At 34.0% G+C, this 22,128-nt stretch overlaps 1 protein-coding gene across 4 annotated transcripts in view; it reads right to left on the bottom strand.

Moving 5' to 3' along the window:
• LOC136038777 (glutamine--fructose-6-phosphate aminotransferase [isomerizing] 2-like) overlaps window positions 1-22,128 on the bottom strand; it is a 70,380-nt gene that overhangs the window by 10,760 nt on the left and 37,492 nt on the right. For 2 of the 4 annotated variants that reach the window (XM_065722149.1, XM_065722151.1), the window contains 5 exons: window positions 20,569-20,629; window positions 13,185-13,335; window positions 5,863-5,986; window positions 3,437-3,552; window positions 677-875 (listed from right to left, as the gene is read on the bottom strand). In XM_065722149.1, the coding sequence (XP_065578221.1) occupies window positions 677-875; window positions 3,437-3,552; window positions 5,863-5,986; window positions 13,185-13,335; window positions 20,569-20,629 (651 nt within the window). The remainder of the gene's footprint in view (window positions 1-676; window positions 876-3,436; window positions 3,553-5,862; window positions 5,987-13,184; window positions 13,336-20,568; window positions 20,630-22,128) is intronic. The other 2 variants (XM_065722152.1, XM_065722153.1) reach the window with 1 other exon arrangement.

The following is a 22,128-nucleotide window of genomic DNA, read 5'->3' as shown; positions in this document are numbered from 1 at the left end:
TGATTGAAGTATTATTGAAGATTTTCTGCCAATAAGTTTAGCAAAAAAGAAGCTTATTTAAGAATCAAACGAAAGACTAAATAGCGTGGTCATTTTTCAAACAATAAAGAAAGCTAGGAATTCACAGCAAGATATGTATGTGTAGCATATAATGTTTTGGAATTTGAAATTTGTTTCCTTACTTTCAATTACCTTTAAGAGAGTATCTTATGCAACATTCACTTTTGCTGATAGAAATACAAATCAATAAGATTAAATAAGTGAAACTTCGAATTTATAGATTTTGAAATCATAACTTTCTACAGTCACTATACCTATTAAGACGTGCTATTGGTAGTAACTTTTTGGAAATGATAGGAAGATTGTTGGTAAAAAACAACGGGAAATCGCTTTATTAAAACCGTATTATCATCCGTTATTGTTCACAAGTTTCGGCTAAGAAAATGGGGCCAAAGGGAGACGATCATGGGAGACAAACGGGACTCCCTCTCCTCTCTTAGCTTCAAAAAGTAAGTACATTTTTAATCATGTTAACGAACCCTGCAGACAAATATTTTCTTGTTTTGCTGTGTCATATTGTGCTTTTCTGTTCTAACAAACTCTGCTAATAATTTAATATTTTCGCTTTGTAAATTTATTAATGTCTCTTTTCCAAAGAGGAGCTAAGGATAAGTACCTGATTGAGACATAAAGAAACAGACATCATCTCTGAAGACGGGTGTGCTACGATCCAAGAAGTCGCTAGCAAGATCTACCATTACTGGCAGCTCAGTGAGTTCTTCCAAAAGTTGCCTTGTGGCGATAGCACTGTGGTATGATGTGCCGCAGCCGATTAACATCAGTCTTTTACAGCGCCTTATTTCCGGAATGTAATCCTGTAAATATATTTCTTTAGCATAGAAAAAAAAGGTTTTTAGTATTTCAAAAATATTTATTATACGAGCGCATCTCGTATCCTCATAGCAATAAATTAATTATGTACTATGTTGTATTCTTTTTTTTTACAATAACAGGAATTCCTCTGAGAGGGGATGGAAACGGAGGATTTTGGCAGGATCCAGTGCTTGTTGTAATTCGTAGTGACATAAAATTTGGAAGTGTTTTCCAATTTTTAGATTTCAGGGTTAATTTGCGGCAAACTTCAGAGTTTAAGAAGTCAATTTTGGTTTTATCATTACTTTTAAGAACAGACAGGCGGAAACACAGACAGAAAGAGATTAATAGCAAATAAAATTGGATGAAATTAAGGATTTTTATTACCATGAAATTAGTTACTTCATATATAAGATACATTCTCGAAGTCTTTATGCCTATTAACAAGCCTTTTAATCCCTATTAAAATTTGCATCTGCAATGGACGCTTTCAAATTACAACATGTCGCTCAATTGTAATAAATTTATCACCTTAGACACGAAGAAACACTCTTATTTACTTAAAAATTTCCTAACAACCGCTTATCTTTTTGCTCTGACGATTAATTATAAGTAATTCATACAAAAAAATCCAAAGAATTCGTATACAAAATTTGCATATTTAGAAAGATTTATCTGGATGATTAACTTATATATTTATAGATATGTATGTTATAATGTATTACGCAAAAATAAACTTATCACGTAAAAATAAAATGAATATTTCTCAATTCTACGCATTTCTAGCGTAAGTAGACTCATTGATAGGGATCGTGATAACGATCATCAATAAATGGTTACCACATTATAATGGCAATGGTGCTTAATTCTGCCCATAACTGAAAACCCCGATTTTCGAATATTTTTCTTTTGGTTGTTTAGTAATCCTGAAGTTTTTACGGTAGTACCCCAAAAAGATTCGGTAGCTTATAAGTGGAAACGAGCGCTAGTGTTGACAAAAGAAAAGAACTATCAATGCCATCTAGCAAGTGGCGACACTTGGCATTTCTTCAAGCTCTGTAATCACTTTATGCTAATAACTGAGATCAGATACTTATTACTACCCTAATTATACCGATTACACGAATTAAATTGTATTAATTTTATTATTACTACACTGAAAAAAGTGCCTCATGTCACCAAATGCTAGATAGCATTAAATTTATTTTGTCGGATAGTACCCCACAGTTATCAGTGTAGCCATGTCGAACCGTCAAAATAAATGATCAAAACCGTTTCGTTAAATCTGGCAACCCTTTTCGCCTGTAACAATTCAAACATTAGCAATTAGTCGATCCATCAACTTCATCTTCGAATGAAAGCAACAATTTCTCTTGGTATCGTATGATTTAGCTTATTTTTTGTCCGTGCTTATTTTTCTCTTTTTTTTTAATTTGGCACACGCTACTTACAATAATCTGACAATTCTTAATAGAGGCTCTTATTAATAAAAATTTACTATTATTTAAAGATATATACGGTTGTGCAAGTTTACACTTAGTAAATTCATACCTTCAGATTTTACTTCCACAGATCTTGAAACTTTAAGAACATTTTTCTTTTAATGACAGCATAAAATCCTAATCCTGCAGTGATGCAGTGGAATTGATCTCAGGTTGATATTATGAGTTCCAGAGTTCAAACTAAAAACACATTGCACGGCTCGGAGCGTGCATCCGGTAAACAGATTATCCGAAAGTATCTCCACACTAATCCACACAAGAAGAATAATTAATTTTTACTAATTATTACTAATTAATTATTAGTTATATAATTAATTATAGTTATATTATAATCAATCTTCAATATTTCAAATTGGTCAATCACGGATGCGTGTTTATTTTATTTATTTTCCCCAGGAGTGATCGCATCCAACAAACGGTCCTAGAATATCGATAATGGGATCACTCAACAGAAATTAAAAATTCTTGTCCCCTTTTTAAGTGACCAATTGATTCCACTGCATCACTGCAGGATTAGGATTTTATGCTGTCATTAAAAGTAAAATGTTCTTAAAGTTTCAAGATCTGTGGAAGTAAAATCTGAAGGTAGGAATTTACTAAGTGTAAACTTGCACAACCGTATATATCTTTAAATAATGGTAAATTTTTATTAATAAGAGCCTCTATTAAGAATTGTCAGATTATTGTAAGTAGCGTGTGCCAAATTAAAAAAAAGAGAAAAATAAGCACGGACAAAAAATAAGCTAAATCATACGATACCAAGAGAAATTGTGCTAATAATTATAGTTAATTATTAGTTATATTAATTAATTATAATTAGTAATTTTTACTAATTAATAATTAATTAAATAATTAATATTATTAATTATTAATTAATTACTAATATATTAGTAATAACTCATATTACTCTTTTTTATACAGAAATATGTATTTAGCTTAGAACTAAAAAGTATCTCCAAACTAATCCACACAAGAAGAATAAGAAAAATCAAAAAAAAAATTCATACTGTTGGTTTTAAAACAGGGCAATTTAGACAATTTGGGCAATTTTTTTCCCATACCTTAATACCGCCAAGGACAACAGTGTTGTCATCAAAACAAACTCGACCTCTCATTGTGTTTACGACAGACTCTGGCTGCTCAAAGATCTCCTTTTGCATAAAAGTTGTATAGTTGCCTGCAATGAAATATATTTTAAAACTAAAAAATACGGTTACATAAATCTAATAGCTAACATTAATTGGAAGGATCCATTAAAGACAACTAACTAAGTTAAAATGAGCACAGAACTTACTCAAGCCAAAATGCTTTGTAGAAACATTGTTTTATATCTACTTTGTCGACGAAGAGCCTGAAATTTTTGTCGATGAATAGCCTGAGTAAACTTACCACACTAAATGAGAAATGGACAATACCCCCTCCAAAATACAGTTTATTGTTATAGAAAAATCTTAAAAGCATTTTCATTTGAGCTGGCAAATGTGTGTAGTAAAACAGCCGTTATAAGAATAAAATAGTTTTAGAAGTGAATGCGTATATGGGACTATAGAATTTAAAAAAAAAATGGCTCAGTCATGTCCAAGGTGAATAAAAAAAAAATTCCACAGAGCATTAAAACTTTTGTCAGCTTACCCCCGCCCCCCCGGAAAACTATCTTATAATCCCATTCCCTCGATTGTGAGGAGATTTACTTGCGCACTTCGCACACAATAAAACTAAGATATAGTGGTCTAAGTGCATGTTTGAGTGTTCCTCCCTGCCTGGTAATATTGGATTCGTTTAGCCCTCTGAATTGTGGGGTTAAAACTACAACCAACAACAATAAGGATGCCTATAAACAAGTGAAGATACTTCATCCTTTGTAAAAACGTAGAATTTAACTATTTTCACACTTTACTTAATATTAAATCTCTTGGCAATCACCTTGGGGAACCCTTTGACCGATGGAATATTCTAGCAGTTTTCGAGGTCATATCTAGGGGGGGGGTTGAACCCCCCTCCCGGAAAATTTTGACCAACTCGTAAAAACGTAAAAAAAAATACATATAAACGAATTTCTTGTGTGTTTTTTAAAGTTCTTTATGTTTAACCCCCCCCCCCCAGCAAAAATCTGGGTACTGTATTGCCCAATATTAAAAAACAAGAGCAAAACGACTAGTTTCTGTGTTTATAAGAATCATAGAGAATTGAGGATTCTTAAAATATCATGACAAAACTTTTGGACAAACTGGAGAGAAAAATTTAGCCAACAAATAGGAGATAAAACCTTTTTCGACTCTCCTGACTTGACCAATGGTTCCACCAATTTTTTATTGCTTTGAGATACTCTTAGCCTCACACACAATCCCTGAAATTTAAAGCCTTATTTCAAAACTTGAGGTATTATCTCCTACAAGCAAATCTCCCACAAGCAACAATTATTTACTGAGCAAATATATCCTACACATTCAGCACGTTTCCGTGAAGTGTTAGCAAACAATTTTTGTTAGCTAACAATTCAAAGGCAAAAAAAAAACCTTTATCCTCCGTAGACCGGAGAGAAAACATTTTAAGGCAGATCTGACATACGAGGACAAAAAAGAAAAAGGAAAAAGCCAAGCTTTATGTTTGGTACAGGTTACTACACCAGTCGTCCTAGCCAAGTGGTTAGCGCGCTAGACTTGAAATCCTTTGTCCATAAAGACAGGAGTTCAACACCTGGTGTTCCTGTGGAAGGGAGTCATTGGTATGACTCTGAAAGTCCAGCCAATTTAGACCCAGCTCCAAATGGGTACTTAGAGAAATCTGGGAAGAAAACACTGGAACGGTGGGATAATTTGTCCCCAGCCACACATTTTCCTGGTCAAAGGCAGAGAATCAGGAAATTGGTACCTCTGTTAAAGAGACCAAGTCTACAAAAATGTTAATTAGTTTACCACACAACAGCCAAAACATTTTTTTTTAAAGAAATTTGTTGAAAATCTTTCAAAAATTTCCAACAATTCGATTCCAAAGACACAAAACTTGGCAAATAACAGAAGTACTTCTATTGCTATTTTACTGATATTTCCCCGAATTTTCCGAAGCATTTAGAGACATTTCCAGATGGAAAAAACACTGCGCAAGACCAACAGTGATGCTCACTAAAAAAGAACGTTTTAAAAGGAGGAAATCCAAAAACATTAACCTTCAACAATAAGATAAATGCTGCAAGGTCAGAACAAATAAGAACAGAGACATATAAAAACAGCGACAAATAAAAACAGAGAACCAACAAAAACAGAGATTAATATTCATTAATGAAAAATAAGCGTCACGATTACCAAAATTTAAATTTTCTGCGATTGCAGCTCATCGAAAGACTTCATTTGATTGGGTATAAGGACAAAGTTTCTATAAAGATATTCTCTCAAAACCTTGCATAAACAATTATGGAAACCGTTGCATCTCCGAAAATTTCTTATAAATAACTTAAAGTAAACAGAGTTGTGTCTTAAAAAACCCCTACCCTTCATAATTTGCTGAATTTCCATTTTAAGGGTTGTGATTTCTCTAGCATGGGTGTCATCCAATCCACGTTTCAACCTGTGGATGCTTAAAGCACCGTTATGAACAACTGCCACGTCATCATCCTGCAAGAAAATTAAACAACGTTGTAATTCCAGTTCTTTTAATTATCAATGAGGTTTTTTCCTGCCATTTAGGGTCAATGTAACTTAAGTCTAGCTGTAACAATAGGCAGAATAAATTTTTTACAAGAAAAAATAAATAAATGAAAACCCGGGGGGGGGGGGGGTTTAAAAGCGAAAACCAAGTGAGGTATGAACTCCTTGATCAGTGATCAACAGTTCTTGCAGCCATAATTGGCCCGAAGAAACCAACGTACCTTAAATTACATCTAAAAAATACAGCACAAGACCGTTGAGGAGCAACTACTTGGGGGGCTTTCACTAGTATAACTGCAATTGAGTACGCAAAAGAAAAATTTTCAGGTTTATGGAATCGGATGAAAATATACAGACAGACAAGGATATATGCAAGAGGGAGCCTCTAGGGCATCCAGCACAATAAAATTCTGAATTTTCCCAGTTTAGGGCACTATTCATTCAAATTATCAAATAAAATATGCCGTATTTACTACCCCCTCCCCTGACGAACTCCCAACGTACGTGCAAGTAGACAGGCTATCTCAAATTTCAAGTTAACTCGCTCTAAATGTCTTAGAAAAGCGTTTGTTAGACCAATTTTAATTTAAAATTTAACACCATCTAGACATTGTTTAAATACTTTTCAACGTCTTAATTCAAAATACTTTGCGTTCTGATCCAGGCTTCTCCGTTAACAACGTCCAGCAATAGGAAAGCAAACACCACCCAAATTTTACGTTTTGTTTGTGTGCTCTGTCTTTAATGGCTAATGGTATTATTTATACAATAAAAGCCAATCTTTAGTCTGCAGAAGCCACATTTTATCGCCGAACAACCATATTTTTAATGATAATATGCCGTCATCTTTAATAAATAGCTACCACAGTATATTGGTTAGGTTAGCTAAACTAACCTAACCTGACAATCTCCATTAGAAACAAAGGACCTGATATCAAGCAACTACGTGCCAATGGTGTCATACAACCTTGACCTGGCGAGAATCATCTGGCGAGAGCTTCATTTAATTTACGATAATTTAGTATAATAGTAAATATAATTAAATAAAGGTAATATGTATATAAATTTAATAACCGTGTGTAATATATTGTAATAAATACAAATAATCTTACCATCAAGTGCAATAACTGTAAATATATAAACATAAATATAATAAACCTAATTATAAATGTGATTTTAATAGAAAGTAATAAATGTAAGACATTTTCGCAAGTCAATCGCATTATTTCTCAAAGTACCAAGGACATCAAAGTAAAAATATTCTTTTTCCCCTCTTCCATCTTAGAAATATTTATTCTTGGACACTGTGACTTCCAAAGATTTGTTTTCTCGGTTGTTTCAAAATTATGAAAGTGTAGTCTTACATATTGAAATACTATTTTTATCCGAAAAAGCAAAATACTTAAATATTTATTAATTTTCTAAAATGAAAAATATTCTTCTTATCAATTTTATCGGAAATTAGCATTTTTATTATTACTTCTTTTTTTATCTAAAATAGCCAACTAAAGAACTTCAATAGTGTAGTTTCTATTGTTTTTCTAAAAATGGAGAATAATTTTCCTTATTAAGTTCGTCTGGAACTATGTTGTTACAACCATTTATATCTAAAGAAATCAAAAAATTAACCAAGAAAAGCGATATTATTACCTACCGCTCACTCACCAGATCTTTGAACATATAAAACTTAAAATATTCTATTCAATAAGTAATTCTTCGACAAATATAAAGAAAAGGAAGAAAAACACAATTCAAAAACCAAAACGAGAGTGTTTTTTTTCACTAGCTGAAAATCACCCTTGTTTGGTTTTTTGATTTTTTCCTGTCTGATTTTTCTTTGTCGAACTTCTGGTATAGCCAAGCTAGTATGGCCACAAAATGTATTTATTTATAATAAGTAATTGCTATAGTACCGTGGTGACGATGCTCTCCTTTCGTATTATAGGACTGGGGATGTTTTCTTCTTTTTTTTTCTAACATCCTGTACATATGTTACCGTGAATATCCGAAATCTGGTTCATGTCGAAATTCACCGGTGAATGTCCAAAATTCCTTTTTTTATGCTTGGATTCAATTAGCTTTGCGAATCAGCTTTCAGTCTTATGCAAGTTATGAGAGTAAAAGTTAAAGTTATATTAAATTTGGTTATAAACATCAGATGGTAAAGATTGTACTGTATTGATGTATTGATGATAATGATAACTAAAGATGATAATGATGATCTCCATTAGAAGCGAAGGACCTGAGATCAAGCGACTCTGCGAGAACAGGGCCATACAATCTGAACCTACTATTTTTACCCAAAAACAAAATGCTTCAATTTTTATTAATTTCATAAAATGAAAAATAATTTTCTCATCAATTTTATCTAAAATTGGTATTTTTATCATTATTTTTATCTAAAATAGCCAACTACTGATGGATTGTTTTTCTATAAATAGAAAACCATTTTCCTTGTTATGTTCATCTGGAACTATGATTTTTACTACCATTTATATCTAAAGAAAGCAAAAAACTAACCAAAAAATGTGATATTGTTACCGCTGATTCGCCCGGTCTCTGATCATATAGAATTTAAAATATTCTGTTCGACAAGTAATTCTTCAACAAATACAAACAAAACGAATAAAAAGTTGATTAATAGCGAGCATTAAAAGAGAAGCTATGAGGAGAGAAGAGAGAGAAACTTTAAAGGCAGCGGAAAAAAAAAACAAACAGACAAACTAAAGACACGGCAAGTATTTAGGCAAAGACTTCCACAAAGTCGTTCTCAGCTTTACGAAAAAGAGAAGAAAAAATAATATAAAAAGGCATGCACATAGAATTTAAAGGATTATTATATACTCGAATAACAATTAAATAAAAGAACATAAAATGCGGAAGGGAGGAGACTTTAAAGCATTCACAGAGGGGGGAGTAAAAAAACTCAGTCATTCAACATGATTACGGCTTTGTTTAGAAGAGCATCTGGCTGTCATGTATCCTTCATTTCCTACTAACTTTAAAAATCAGCTTAATCTCAAGTTACTAAATCCAATCGTGGTGACAATAAAATGATTTTATAAATTTTCTCAGGGAGTTTTTCACTGACAATGAAGCCGCTTGTGTGTTTACACGACAAGTGTATTATAAAATCATTTTTAAATTCTAAGTCAACTTATGTCAGACTTATTCAAATAGCCCTGGTTCTTGGAAAAGATAATGGATTCGTATTGAATCTCAAACATTGAACTGCAACCTCTGAAAGTAACGTCATATTTATTATCTTTTTAGTTTTTCTTCGTCAAAATAGCTTGAATTCGAAAAACAAACGAAAGTGCCAGATCGAAAATTATCACTTATAAACCAACTAAAATTTATCCCTCGTCTTTTTTCATTTATAAACCATTGAAAACATACAGCTATTAAAAAGCATACAAGAGTGTTAAATCTAGAATAAAACCAATCCAATATGATTACACTGAAGTATATTGGCAGATTTCACTAAAGCCCATTAATAATGAGATTTTACTAATACCGGGTTTTAGTTTGTGCTGATTTGAGCCAATTTGATTTTCAGTTCGATTTTTCTGATTGGCCTAAAAATTACAAGTAAAATTCTGATTGGCTAAAATTAGCCCTAATGTGGCTGAGCCTAAGCTGAATCTTGGTATTAGTAAAATATCATTGCGGATAGGCCTTTCAGACCTGCCTGTCTAGCTTCAAACATCCAAAGCAGGCATAGAATGGAACGATCTAATTTTTTAGGTCATATTTTCTTCATTCTGCAAAACCAAAAATAAAGATGTTGACACAATCTAGAACTCTAACGCACATTCAAACTCTTCTCTACTAAAAGTAGAGAAGAGGTACGAAACTCAGTTAGGGCAAACTTAATAATGTCATATTCTTAAAACTCACGCAATCTACGAACTTCCTTTGCGGCACTACCCTCTTTCTTTGAGACACTATTGGATTCACACATCAAGTGATATACACTTAGAACCTCCACACGAAGGACAAAAATAAACAAATTAAGCATTTTGATATCACATAAAGCCAATTGGTTTTAGAAAGTGTTTCCCCATAGAAATGTAGAAAAGCTATTCTATTATAGAACAGAAAGGCGGAAAATACTAAAGTAGAAATTAAGTCTAACCTTGAGTGATTAAATTTAAATCTAGTCAAAAAAAAAAGCTAATTGAAACATATTTCTCACACATAAGGGGACAGTCAAAAAGTCAATCATCTCACTTCTTAACAGCAAACAGCCCCTTAGAAAAGATCGAATATTGTAAGTTAAAAAGACGTATTTTAAGAAAATCCAATTTTAAGCAAGTTCCACATCGAAACTTTAAAGCTTCTTTTTCTTTATTTCTTTTTCCATTTACTCAATATTGTAATGATTTACCACCATTTTTTTTGGAGTAAATTATCCAAGATTATAATTCCAGTATTTTCATTGGCGATTTCCAGTTTAATAAAATCACTACGACGGTGCTTTCCTTTAGTTTATAAACAAAATTGAATGAATAAAATCAAATTAATTAACCAAATCTAACGATAATATTTCGCTGTTTTAACAATTATAACATCGCAATAAATCCAATATTTTCATTTGCTTTTTATAACATAATAGAAGCGCCGCGGAGGTACAATTCTTTTTATCTAATTTGTAAATAAAAGTAAATTAATTAAATAAATGATCTTAAAGAAAAGCAAATGAACCTTATCGGTCACACCAGTGAATTCTTAGAATCAATATGCAAGAGCTGTCCAGAAGCCAAATTGATTTAGTCCATATAAAACAATAGGAGAAAATTAAAAAAGAAAGCAGCCTACGTTATTAATTTTGGGTTATACGCAGAGCAATTTCCCAGACTTTCAAGTGGTGGCAGAGAGAACTGTCAAAATCCACGCAACAGCTTCATGGCAGCATTAATGTTTATTTTTAGGAGATGTTAAATAAAAAAAAAGTTTTTTTAACTGAAAGTAAGGAGCGACATTAAAACTTAAAACGAACAGAAATTACTTCGTATATGAAAGGGGCTGCTTCCTCATCAACGTCCTACTCTTTATGCTAAAGTTTGGCTCTTTCTCTCAACTCTACTTTTTAAAACAGTAAAAAACTTTAGCGTAAAGAGCAGTACGTTGATGAGGAAGCAGCCCCTTTCATATACGAAGTAATTTCTGTTCGTTTTAAGTTTTAATGTCGCTCCTTACTTTCAGTTAAAAAAAAATTGTTTTTTTTTATTATTTAATTTCTGAACGTTTTTGAATCAATGCATGTTTTGATTTTGGATCTCCGCAGAGGAATGATTAAAACCAAATTTGCATTTTTTTTTTTTTTTTTTTTTTTTTTTTTTTTTTTTTTTTTTTTTTTTTTTTTTTTTTTTTTTTTTTTTTTTTTTTTTTGGCTAAATGGCTTTCTCATAGTTTTGATCGAATGATTTTGAGAAAAAAAGGAATGGGGGAGGAAGCCTAGTTACCCTCCGATTTTTTAACTTAAAAAGGAAACTAGAACTTTTAATTTTTTGCGAATGTTTTTGTTAGTAAAAGATATACGTAACTTATAAATTAGCTTACGTAACGAACTTTTGTATTCTCATGTTTTTATTACATATGTGAGGGAGTTCAACCCCTCGTCAGTACCTCGCTCTTTACACTAAAGCTTAAATTTTGTCCCAATTCCTTAAGAATGACCCCTGAATCACAAAGGCCGTAGAATAAATAGTTGAAATTACTAAAAATACTTTAGCGTAAAGAGCGAGGTATTAGGAGGAGGTGAACCCCTCATATGCGTAATAATTTCTGTTTGTTTTAAGTTTTATTGGTGGTCCTTACTTCCAGTTGAAAAAACTTTTTCATATTTATTTTTTCATTGTGTTTTTTTTTAATAATTTTAGAAAGTCCTGCGCTCCCTTCATGGAGATTTTCTTCCCCATGACAAGTTCTTCGATGGAAAGTTCCCCAAACATATCCCCCTCTTCTCAACTCCTCCCCCCAAACAAAAATCCCCCTGAAAACGTCTGTACACTTCGCAATAACCATTACTATATGCAAGCACTGGTCAAAGTTTGTAACTTGTAGCCCCTCCCAAGGGGACTGTGGGGGAATAAGTGGTCCCCAAAGACCTAGTTATAAGGTTTTTTGACTACGCTGAATAAAATGGCTATCCCAGAATTTTGATCCGTTGACTTTGGGAAAATAATTAGCGTGGGAGGGGGCCTAGGTGCCCTCCAATTTTTTGGTCACTTAAAAAGGGCACTAGAACTTTTCATTTCCGTTAGAATAAGCCCTCTCGCATCATTCTAGGACCACTGGATCGATACGATCACCCCTGGGGAAAAAAACAAAATAAAACAAACAAACAAATAAACACGCATCCGTGAGCTGCCTTCTGGCAAAAAAATACAAAATTCCACATTTTTGTAGATAGGAGCTTGAAACTTCTACGTTAGGGTTCTCTGATACGCTGAATCTAATGGTGTTATTTTCGTTAAGATTCTATGATTTTTAGGATGTGTTTCCTCCTATTTTCTAAAACAAGGCAAATTTTCTCAGGCTCGTAACTTTTGATGGGTAAGACTAAACTTGATGAAACTTATATATTTAAAATCAGCATTAAAATGCGATTCTTTTGATGTAGCTATTGGTATCAAAATCTTGGTATCGATTTTTTGGAGTTTTGGTTACTATTGAGCCGCGTCGCTCCTTACGAACTGTTTGATCTTACTAAAGTATATACGCTTATCAGAAGACTATATAGATATCAGAAGACTATATAGAGGGGGAGAGACAGAGATCTAGGAGGAAAATGCATAGAGAGGGGAATTAATTTATGAAATTATTTTCATATTCTTTTTTGATACTTGCGATCTCTAATATAGGTACAACACTATCTAACAAATTAAATAAAAATCAAGAACTCTCAAGCCTAATCCCAACAGATCAAGTGGGCCAAATAAAGCGGTGATAATTAATATTTATCATCTCGAAATACATTGTGTGATACTTGCCATTTTCTGTCATAAATTAGCCGAAGTATTGAAATTGTGAAATTCTATAACATAAATTATGATCACTGCAATCACAGGTCTTTCTAAAAATTCTCTCCACTCCCAACCCTCCTCCTTCTTCAAACAACACAATAATAAAAAAAATCTGAATAAAAAGGTGTATATACCTGAAGATACATAACCCTGTTGGTATGCTCAATGACAGCTGAAGCATCTGATGCAAAGAAATATTCCACGGGGGCATTCTCTGCATGCACTTCTGATGTTGACTGTCGTCTCTCAAGAACACCACGTTCAGGAACGTGAGGACGGTGATCTGTAAAACATAAAAGGCAAAAATAACACTCACTGCGGCATAAAATCACAGGGAGAGGGGGCTAATTTCACTCAAAATGATCTTCCAGCTTCAAGCTTTGAAAAAAAAACAGTAATAGTAGGCGAAAACCTGGGAACTAACCCAAAAATACAGTATATTTTGAAGCATCAGATTCTCTTTTCAGAAAAAAATATCATGATGCCCCACCCCCTTACAGATCTAGCCTCGGTTTACCTTTGAATATAGCGCACCTCATGTTAGTCAATTTGAAAGATAAAAGGTTAACGTGAACTCACATACACAAATATAGCTAAGTTATGCAAGTGCTCAATAGCATACTATGTCCAGTTTTCCTGATTTCGAATTAAGCACTTCTTGCATGATCTCAACCCCTGACTAGTCAACTGAGGAACTTAAAGCTGTGGCTCCCAACGTTTATAGACCAGGCTCCAAGCCCCGCCTACTAATCTATTTATAATACAAAACCTACGAGTGCTAATCTACGAAATCGTGATACCCCTATGGTGGTAATGTACGAGTATAATCGTATTACTCAAATATTAACTTCTCTGTTCACTTCGAGAAAGCCAAAAATATGCAAAATGACCTCCAAATTCTAACGTACATCCCTATGTTCACAAATACTGGCTAAGAGGCAACACGAAGTGCCTTCTTTTTCAATAATTCGTAAGTTAAGCGTAATGAAACGTTTCAGCCACAATCTTATATAACTACTCGGACTCCCATATTAAAGTCGGTCTGAGATGCTGGTTCGCCAAGGTGTAAACTTTAGCGCATTAAGCATTCATTATGTCCTAATGCTACTGATTATCTTGCTTTTTACCACGAAAGCTGTCTTATTCACTATAGTCAGTGAGAAAAACAATAACTAGATCTTCAGCGAAAAAAATACCTAGTTTTTTTATCCACTTTATTCCCAATTTCTTTCTTTTAAGAAGGTCGATGGATATTCATTGTTGCCCTCTATTGTACATTCCTTTGATTTTGAATATACTTGCAAAAGAGCATAGTTACCGTAAGCTATGTTGGTTCTTCCGAACACAACGGTCAGGAGCTCGGAGCTCCAATCTTAACGAATAAATGTGCCATCGCTTCACTTAGGCAGTTAATTGGGCTTTCGACCCTTACTTTGGCCCTCGCTCTTGCTAGCACATTACCAAAAATGGAAATTAAGCATTGGTGTGCTGAGTTGAGTTACAGAGAACATATTATGCCTGTCACCAGAGTTAGAGTATAAGTGCTAGCCTCATATGTATTTGAGAGTTAACACCATTTTTGCTTAGAGAAAGTATAAACCCACTGGAAATTTAGTATTTCATGAGCGAATGTTGCCCATGGAAAATTGCTTTAAATCATACGAGCTGACCACAATTACGGTCAGAAATGCCTAAGGACTAACAGAACATCTTTAAGAATTGGTTGCACCGCAAATCTTCCAGAATACAGCATAATAATGACCGAACCCACTGATAACTAAAAAAGTAGTGAAGCTAGACGTCATTCGTTTTACAATTTTTCTATAGCTAGGTTAACTATTTATAACATTAAATAGATTTTTAAGATCCTAAACCCGAGTGTCAACATCTTTAAGCGATTAAGCAACCAAAACAAGCAAGAGTAAGCCGAATTAAAGTTACTTTTTGGGGGTTGGCTTTCAGAGACTAAAGACGCACAAAACAGCATTAAATCCAAAAAAGAATAATAAGATCAGACAGTGGAAGCTCAAGCGCAACTGTAAAAACAATTAACTACAAGTGCAACAATGATCGACTACAATAGAAGGAAAAGCAAAAAGCAAACAACTTAAGCCATAAAGCTAAACGAATCTAAGGGAGGCAAACAGGAGTAGCAAGAAAGTAAAATGGAAAGCATATGAATAAAATAAGCATATAAATAAAAGATTCCTCAAAAGACCACCTCCGATGCTAAAAATCTTAGAATAAACATATTTACATCTGCAAGAATGTAGACATTAAGTCGGAAAGGTATTTTTCTGATGCTTTTAACCACCTTTACTTCGGAGAAATTCTAGAGCCTCCCTTCCCCCCATTCACTAATTTTCAGTATCGGATAGCATTGTTTTTATATAAAGTTCATTTATATACATTTTAACACTGAAGCAACTGCGAACTTTGGAAATGGCTTGTGAACAAGAGCTTGTTTCAAACTAAATAATTTCGAATGTTAATATACAGTCGTAAACAAACTGTATTATTAGTACTGTTTAGGAAAGGAGGTGGGGAGGTTTATAACGAAAGGCAAATCTCAGGATTATTATTCGGGGGAGGGTATTTTGTCACGGGTGGTGGTGATAAAGAGAAGTTACAAAATCCATCAAAATCTGTTTATGTGCATTCTGTTACTTTTTACTAAAAATTCAGGGGGAGGGGGGGGCAAACTCGTCTGAGCATAACCTTCATATGTATTACAGCGAGCACAGCAAAATCTTTTTCAGGGCAACTTTCTTCCAAGAAATAAAATATAGGCCTAAGTATAGGTTGTGATCCTTCTGCTTGGGTTTTTATGAAATAGAATCCTTATACTCTAAGTTTTAAAGATGTAGTCATCCAAAAAAAATCTAACTTTAAAAAATAAAATAAATGATTCCTCATAGAACTTACGAGGAGGCAAATCTTAAAGCCACTTTTTGATAATCTCCTTAATGAATTTCTTCGAAACGAATATTTTTCATCAAAAATGAATCTGATCCGGATTTGAGGTTCTGTTAGCTAGTATGTCAGCCTTTGATGGGCTTACCACGGCGATGAGTTGGTACCAGCAATAATAGCAGCCAAATCGTTCTTGCGGAACACAAACCCAATTCAATAAACAAGTCAAATCTTATCAGTTGAATGTTTTTCATAGTGGCTGAAAAGACAAGGCCTACTTAAAGTTGCGTCCTGGGCAGAGTCGTTACAAATGATCACCTTCGGGATTCGAGATAAGCACAGGTATGCTCAATACAGTTCATTGAGTGTTGATGGATCCATATGCTATCACCTAGTAGCTGAAAAGAAGTAGCCTACTTAAAGTTGCGTCCTGGGCAGAGTCGTTACAAATGATCACCTTCGGGATTCGAGATAAGCACAGGTATGCTCAATACAGTTCATTGAGTGTTGATGAATCCATATGCTATCACCTACCACAATACTTGAACCTTCTCATGGACTAAATTTTGCCTATTGATTTGCACTGTAACGCTTATATTCACGCAGAATGGTCCCCCTTCACACTCTGACTTTTTCTAGGACTAAACCAAAGGAGAAGTTTGATTCGAGAGCGATCAATGAGTTTGAGAAAAGATCTGTATTGTGAATGATCTGTGGTGGACGCGGTTCCTCATACTCTCTTAGGGGAAACCCATCAATAATTCGTCAAAACATGTGCAGACGTATTGTAACGATGCTCGTACTTGTGTTTAACTACGGGGAATAGTTTTCAAATCCCCGAAAAGATCAAAGGGGCCGGTGGTACAACAATACTTCGTCACCAACAACAGCGGGAGCAAAATAAAAGTGATTACTGTTCTTGACAATATGTGGCATCTTCACATTCGTAGTCTGAATATTTGTATGAACTACATGTTACGAGGCCAGGTTTCGCAAACTCTAGTATTACAAGCCACTCTAAGCATTTTTTTTTTATAGTTTAGAAAATTTTCATTTTTATCTAAAATACAGTTTCTACACAAAAGCCCTACGAATAAAACCAGTCCAAAAACTCAACAGCTTTTCAAATATTTTGACATTTACATATTTTAGAAAAATTCACAAAATTCCCGAAAACAGGAAGATTCTGAAAATGGGAAGCTTTTCGGCAACTCTTTTTGTTCTTTAGCAATTCCTAAGTTAGATGTCCCCAAAATCCGTCCTATTTTTTCCGGCTTTGCCATTAGCGTGCAGATGTTACCTTTGACTTTTAAAAAGGGATGTCTTTGACCCAATAGTAGTTATTCTAACTGTTGCGTTCACTATAAAAAAAAAAAAATTAAATAATAATGTGAACAAATCTAAAAACTCGTTTTAAGAATAGACTAAAAAGTAGAAAAAAAATATCAAGAACCTAATGAACATAAGTGAAAACGAGGGCGAACAACGGATTTAGCTTTACATAAGATAATTATTATACTGATCGAAGTTACAAATGTATAAATGAAAAAAAGTCGATGAGTTGAGAAAAACGAGTTAAAAAGATTCAGTTATGTAAAGCCCAACCCGTTTTATGCCCTTCGATTTCACTTATATTCATAGAACCTCGAGAATAAAAAATTATATTTTACTTTTCATTCCATTTTGAAAAAGAGCTTTCATTTTTTTTTTCTCTAAGACTAAAAACCTTTTAGTCTTCTCTAAGATAGAAACTTGTCTTATTTAAGATTCCAATCTAAGTTACAACACACACAGGCAAGTACTCTTACCGCTGCGCTACCAAGACTTGTACAATAGCGTTCGTTTTCTACTTTTTGCTGTGCTCTGTTTTATTTATACAAGGGGAAGTAAAAAAAAGGGGGTTTCGGTGTAATATTATTGCATTGTCGTTGGAAGTGCATGTACTGATAAAGTTCAGAAGTAATTGGACAGTCGGAAGTGGTGAAAAGCGGTTGACAATTTAACAGAACCATGTGATAAAAGTAGAAGTAAGTTAGCGAGTTGAGTAAAATGAGCTAAGAATTAAAAGAGTTAATAAAATTGCAACATTATCCACAGCTTTTTCTACAGAAAAATAACAATGGGAAGGTTTAAAAAAAAAATCACACTAAAAACCACTAGTCGTAGTTCTTCAGTGCAATATCCTATGACAGTGGTCGGCAAAGTATGGCTCCGGAGCTGCATGTGGCTCTTTGGTACCTTAAGTGTGGCTCTGGTACAAATATCCACAGAAGGTGCAATAATATTTTCATAAAAGAAAACTTGGTAAGGAAAATTTGCATGTTATTTTAATAAATTGAATTCTTCTATAGATCTTGAACATGTATAATTTTTTTTATTCAGTAAAATAATTTTAAGAACAAAGCACATATTTTGAAAAGAATTAAAAAGTTACCTATGTCTTTCAAAACCATTAAAGATAGAACAATTACATTTGTTCGAAAATAAACACACAGCATATCAAAGATATGAAATTGGTTTCGAATTTATCAATAGCAGCTGACAAGTTATGCGACATAAATGATACAGCAAAGGTTTCATTTTTTGTAAGATTTATGCCTCATTCACGCCCTAAAGAAGAACTTGACCTTTGTTACCACTCAAAGGTCAAACCTGTGAGTTGTCGCAAGTGTTGTAATTGAGTGTATGGATAAGCATCATATTCCCCTTTGATAAAATTGTGTTGATTTCAACAGATGGGGCCAAAAGTATGATCGGCGTAAGAAAAAGGGTCTGTTGCTATTTTGAAGAGAAAATTAGTGTATCTTTGTCAGGAGCTTGAATCGGTTCAGAAGCGAGCGGCATCGATCATCTTGGGCCGCCGTGACATCCCCAACGAAAAGGCTCTGGAGGTGCTACGACTACCGTCACTCCAAAACCGGTACGAAACTCTGATAATGAACTTTTGGAAAGTTCTTGCTTTCTAAATCTCAGCACCGTGACATTCTACCTGATCAACCTCTACCATCAAGAACGAGAAAGCAAGATAAGTTAGTTCCCGTTAAAGCAAGAACAAACCGATATGGTAATTCTTTCGTCCCGGTTTTCGTCAAAATGTATAATAAGAGTTAATATGTATAGTTTGATTTATATTTACAAGTGTAGTTTGATTTTGTATATGCTGTAAAGAAACACAAATCAGCGATAGCTGTCAAGTTTTTGCTATTAAACCTGTCTACTACTACTACTACTACTACTAATCACGATATATTTGCTTACCATTATATCATTCATCAAGAAGCGCTTCGTGCGCAAATATTTCCGGAAGAAATTTGTAAATTTATGGAATTAATGATTACCATAATCAACTCCGTTTCAGCTAAAGCTTTTAATCATCGCCAATTTAAATAATTCTTCTTTGAAATGGAGAGTGAGTACGCTGAACTTTTGCTTCATACCAAGGTACGTTGGTTATCAAGAGGGGACGTTTTAAAACATGTCACGTCCCCTTTCCCAAAAGTTAATGCGTTTCTCCTTGAGAGAGACGTTAACTGTTCAAAATTAACAGAAGATCAGTTGATCCAGAACCATGTCAGGGTAGATGTTGCGTTTCATCTAAATTAGCTTAATCGTAAATTACAAGGGAAAGAAAAAATTTTCGATGTTAGAAGAAGCAATAACATTCGAAAAAATATCCATTTTTGGTCAGGATTTGAGAAGGAAGCATTGTTTCGCTTTCCGAGCCTGCTGAAGCATTGCCAAGAAAAATATCCTCTATTGATAAACAACATTTTAGAACAGTAATTTCAAATATTAAGGAAACATTTCTCGGCAAGTTTTAGGAACTTGAAAACAGCAGAGACGCTTTAGCATTTGTCAAAAATCCTGCTACGATAACCAGGTTGAAATTTTCTCCTTTTGAAATTGACATTGTTAGCCTTGAAATACAGTTGCTGGAAATAAAAAACAAGGAGATATGCCACTCTAAATTCTAACGTCTTTGTGTCGAATTAGAAACATTGGAGAAGAAAAAATGCGATCTTAGTTCACAACACAAGCGGTCTGCTTTGAATGACCTGGAGAAGGAAGACATGAGCAGTTTCAACGCTAGGAGTAGTATTCCTGGCTCTTACGATCAAATGAAATAGCTTGTGTTGGGTGTTCTTTCCCTTTTCAGTTCTGCATGTATATGCAAACAATTCTTTTTCAAGCATGAACATTATCAAGAATAAACTGAGGAATCGTCTTATTGATGAGAACTTGGGATCATGCAAAAATTACAAACAACACTATATAAACCTGACTGGCTCAAGCTTTACAAGCAGACGCATGCATATTATTGGCATTAATAAACATTTAATACGTACGAAATTTAATTTTATGCAGAGTAATACTTATTTAGTGCAAAAAAGTCCACTAAACAAGCAGATTTGGCTCCCAATTCCTTAAAAATCATTGTAATGTCCATATTTGGCTTACCGACCTCTGCCCTATGAGATACCATGGTAGAACAAAGGTAATACACGAGCAGCAAAACTAAGGGCTCAACTATCTACTGCTAAAGCGACATGCTAAAAAAAGCAAGGTGAATATAACTCCTTCGTGCTAAAAGTTATTTACTTAACTCCCAAGATGTAGTTTAGACCTTCAAGTGAAGCACCGAGTTTCCGGCAGGTTCTTGTTAATTCTGCGGAAAGAAAAAAGAATAGTCCTTCACCATCTACCTTATTTACAATGAAGCTCAAGGCTTATTCATGCTACTTATATTCAACAAATTAACACATCTTACATCACAAGTTTACTTATTGAAAAAATCCAGTTAAATAACCTTACTCCATTTAGGCATAATGACGCACACAAGGGCATATTTTTGTTCTGGGGTAGTTTTCCGGGGGAAAAGGTTTTACAAAAAAAACCTTAAAAACACAGCAAAATATTGTTTATTTTGGTTTCGTTTGTATGAGTAGGACAAAATCTCGCAGCGAGGGGGGGGGGGAGCTGTTCAAACCCTGGAAACCACCCAATGAGCAGAATTTATTCCGTATAGGAGGGAGACTGCCCCTTCCTCATCCACACTTCCACCTAACGGTCGTAGAAACTTCGGAGGGTGCTCATTAAATCGGAAATTGAGAGTTCTAATCCTTTTTTTATAAGTCCAAAGTGATTGGAGACCAACAAGCCACGGGGGGATGGGGGTTCCGGGGGATTATTTTCTGCAGGGAAGGGTATTTCCCACGAGGTTCTTTTTCCGCAGGGGTATTTTCCGAGGGAATATTTTCCATGGTGCTATTTTCAGGGGGAGGGGTAAACGCCGACCACCATGGTGATGAGCAGAAATGATTGTGTTGTTAATGTTGCCTGGGTCGCTAATCAAATTAGGAGTGTCACAGTCCTGAAACAATATACTGCCAGATTAGGGCTTAAACAAATTCATAAAGAGAACGGCTCCGTTTTTACGGTAGGATTGATACCAAGATTAATAATTTCTGACAGGGCTTAGAAATGAATTGGAAACTATTTTGAAGAGGTCCGGAGTGCAAACAAATGCCGAAAGTATTTACGGTAAATATACACGAGGTTCCATGACTGACATAGGGTGACCATGCTACTCCACTCCTTTTTTTCAAATATAATAATTAATTTATTCCCAAATCAACCCATTCCTGATGGTCCCATATACATTCCAAGGAGTAGACACATAATTAAAAGAAAAATACTAAAACAACAGAATTCTTACTTTATAACAGAATATTTTTTTACTCATCAAATTATATTTCCTTCTATCATTACCCAATTCTTAAAATTTTTTCAAACAATATTTTGATTAATTACGAAGTTAATCACACACAGAGATAAATTCCAGACTGAGAAGCTTAGTGTGCTAAAACGTAGGGCTAGATTCCAATAATGGGGAAATACATGATTAGGGCAGTACATGGGACCATAAGGGAGTGGTACATTTGAGACTGAATTGATTACTATATCTGAAAAAAGCATAAGTGTAGGAATCTAGCAGTGTATTCACCTTCTCCCAATGTTAGTTATGGAATATTGTATATATTTACCGTCTTTACAAGAGAATATAATAGTTAATTTTTATTGTCCAAATTTTAAAATAACTTCTTGAAATTTTTCCAATGAAAAATACAAAAACTGATTTAGGATTATAACGTAAGTTAGCTTAAG

The sequence above is a fragment of the Artemia franciscana genome, chromosome 18 (assembly GCF_032884065.1).
Source record: "Artemia franciscana chromosome 18, ASM3288406v1, whole genome shotgun sequence".
Lineage (NCBI taxonomy): Eukaryota > Metazoa > Arthropoda > Branchiopoda > Anostraca > Artemiidae > Artemia > Artemia franciscana.
This window is presented reverse-complemented; position numbering and strand designations above follow the sequence as displayed.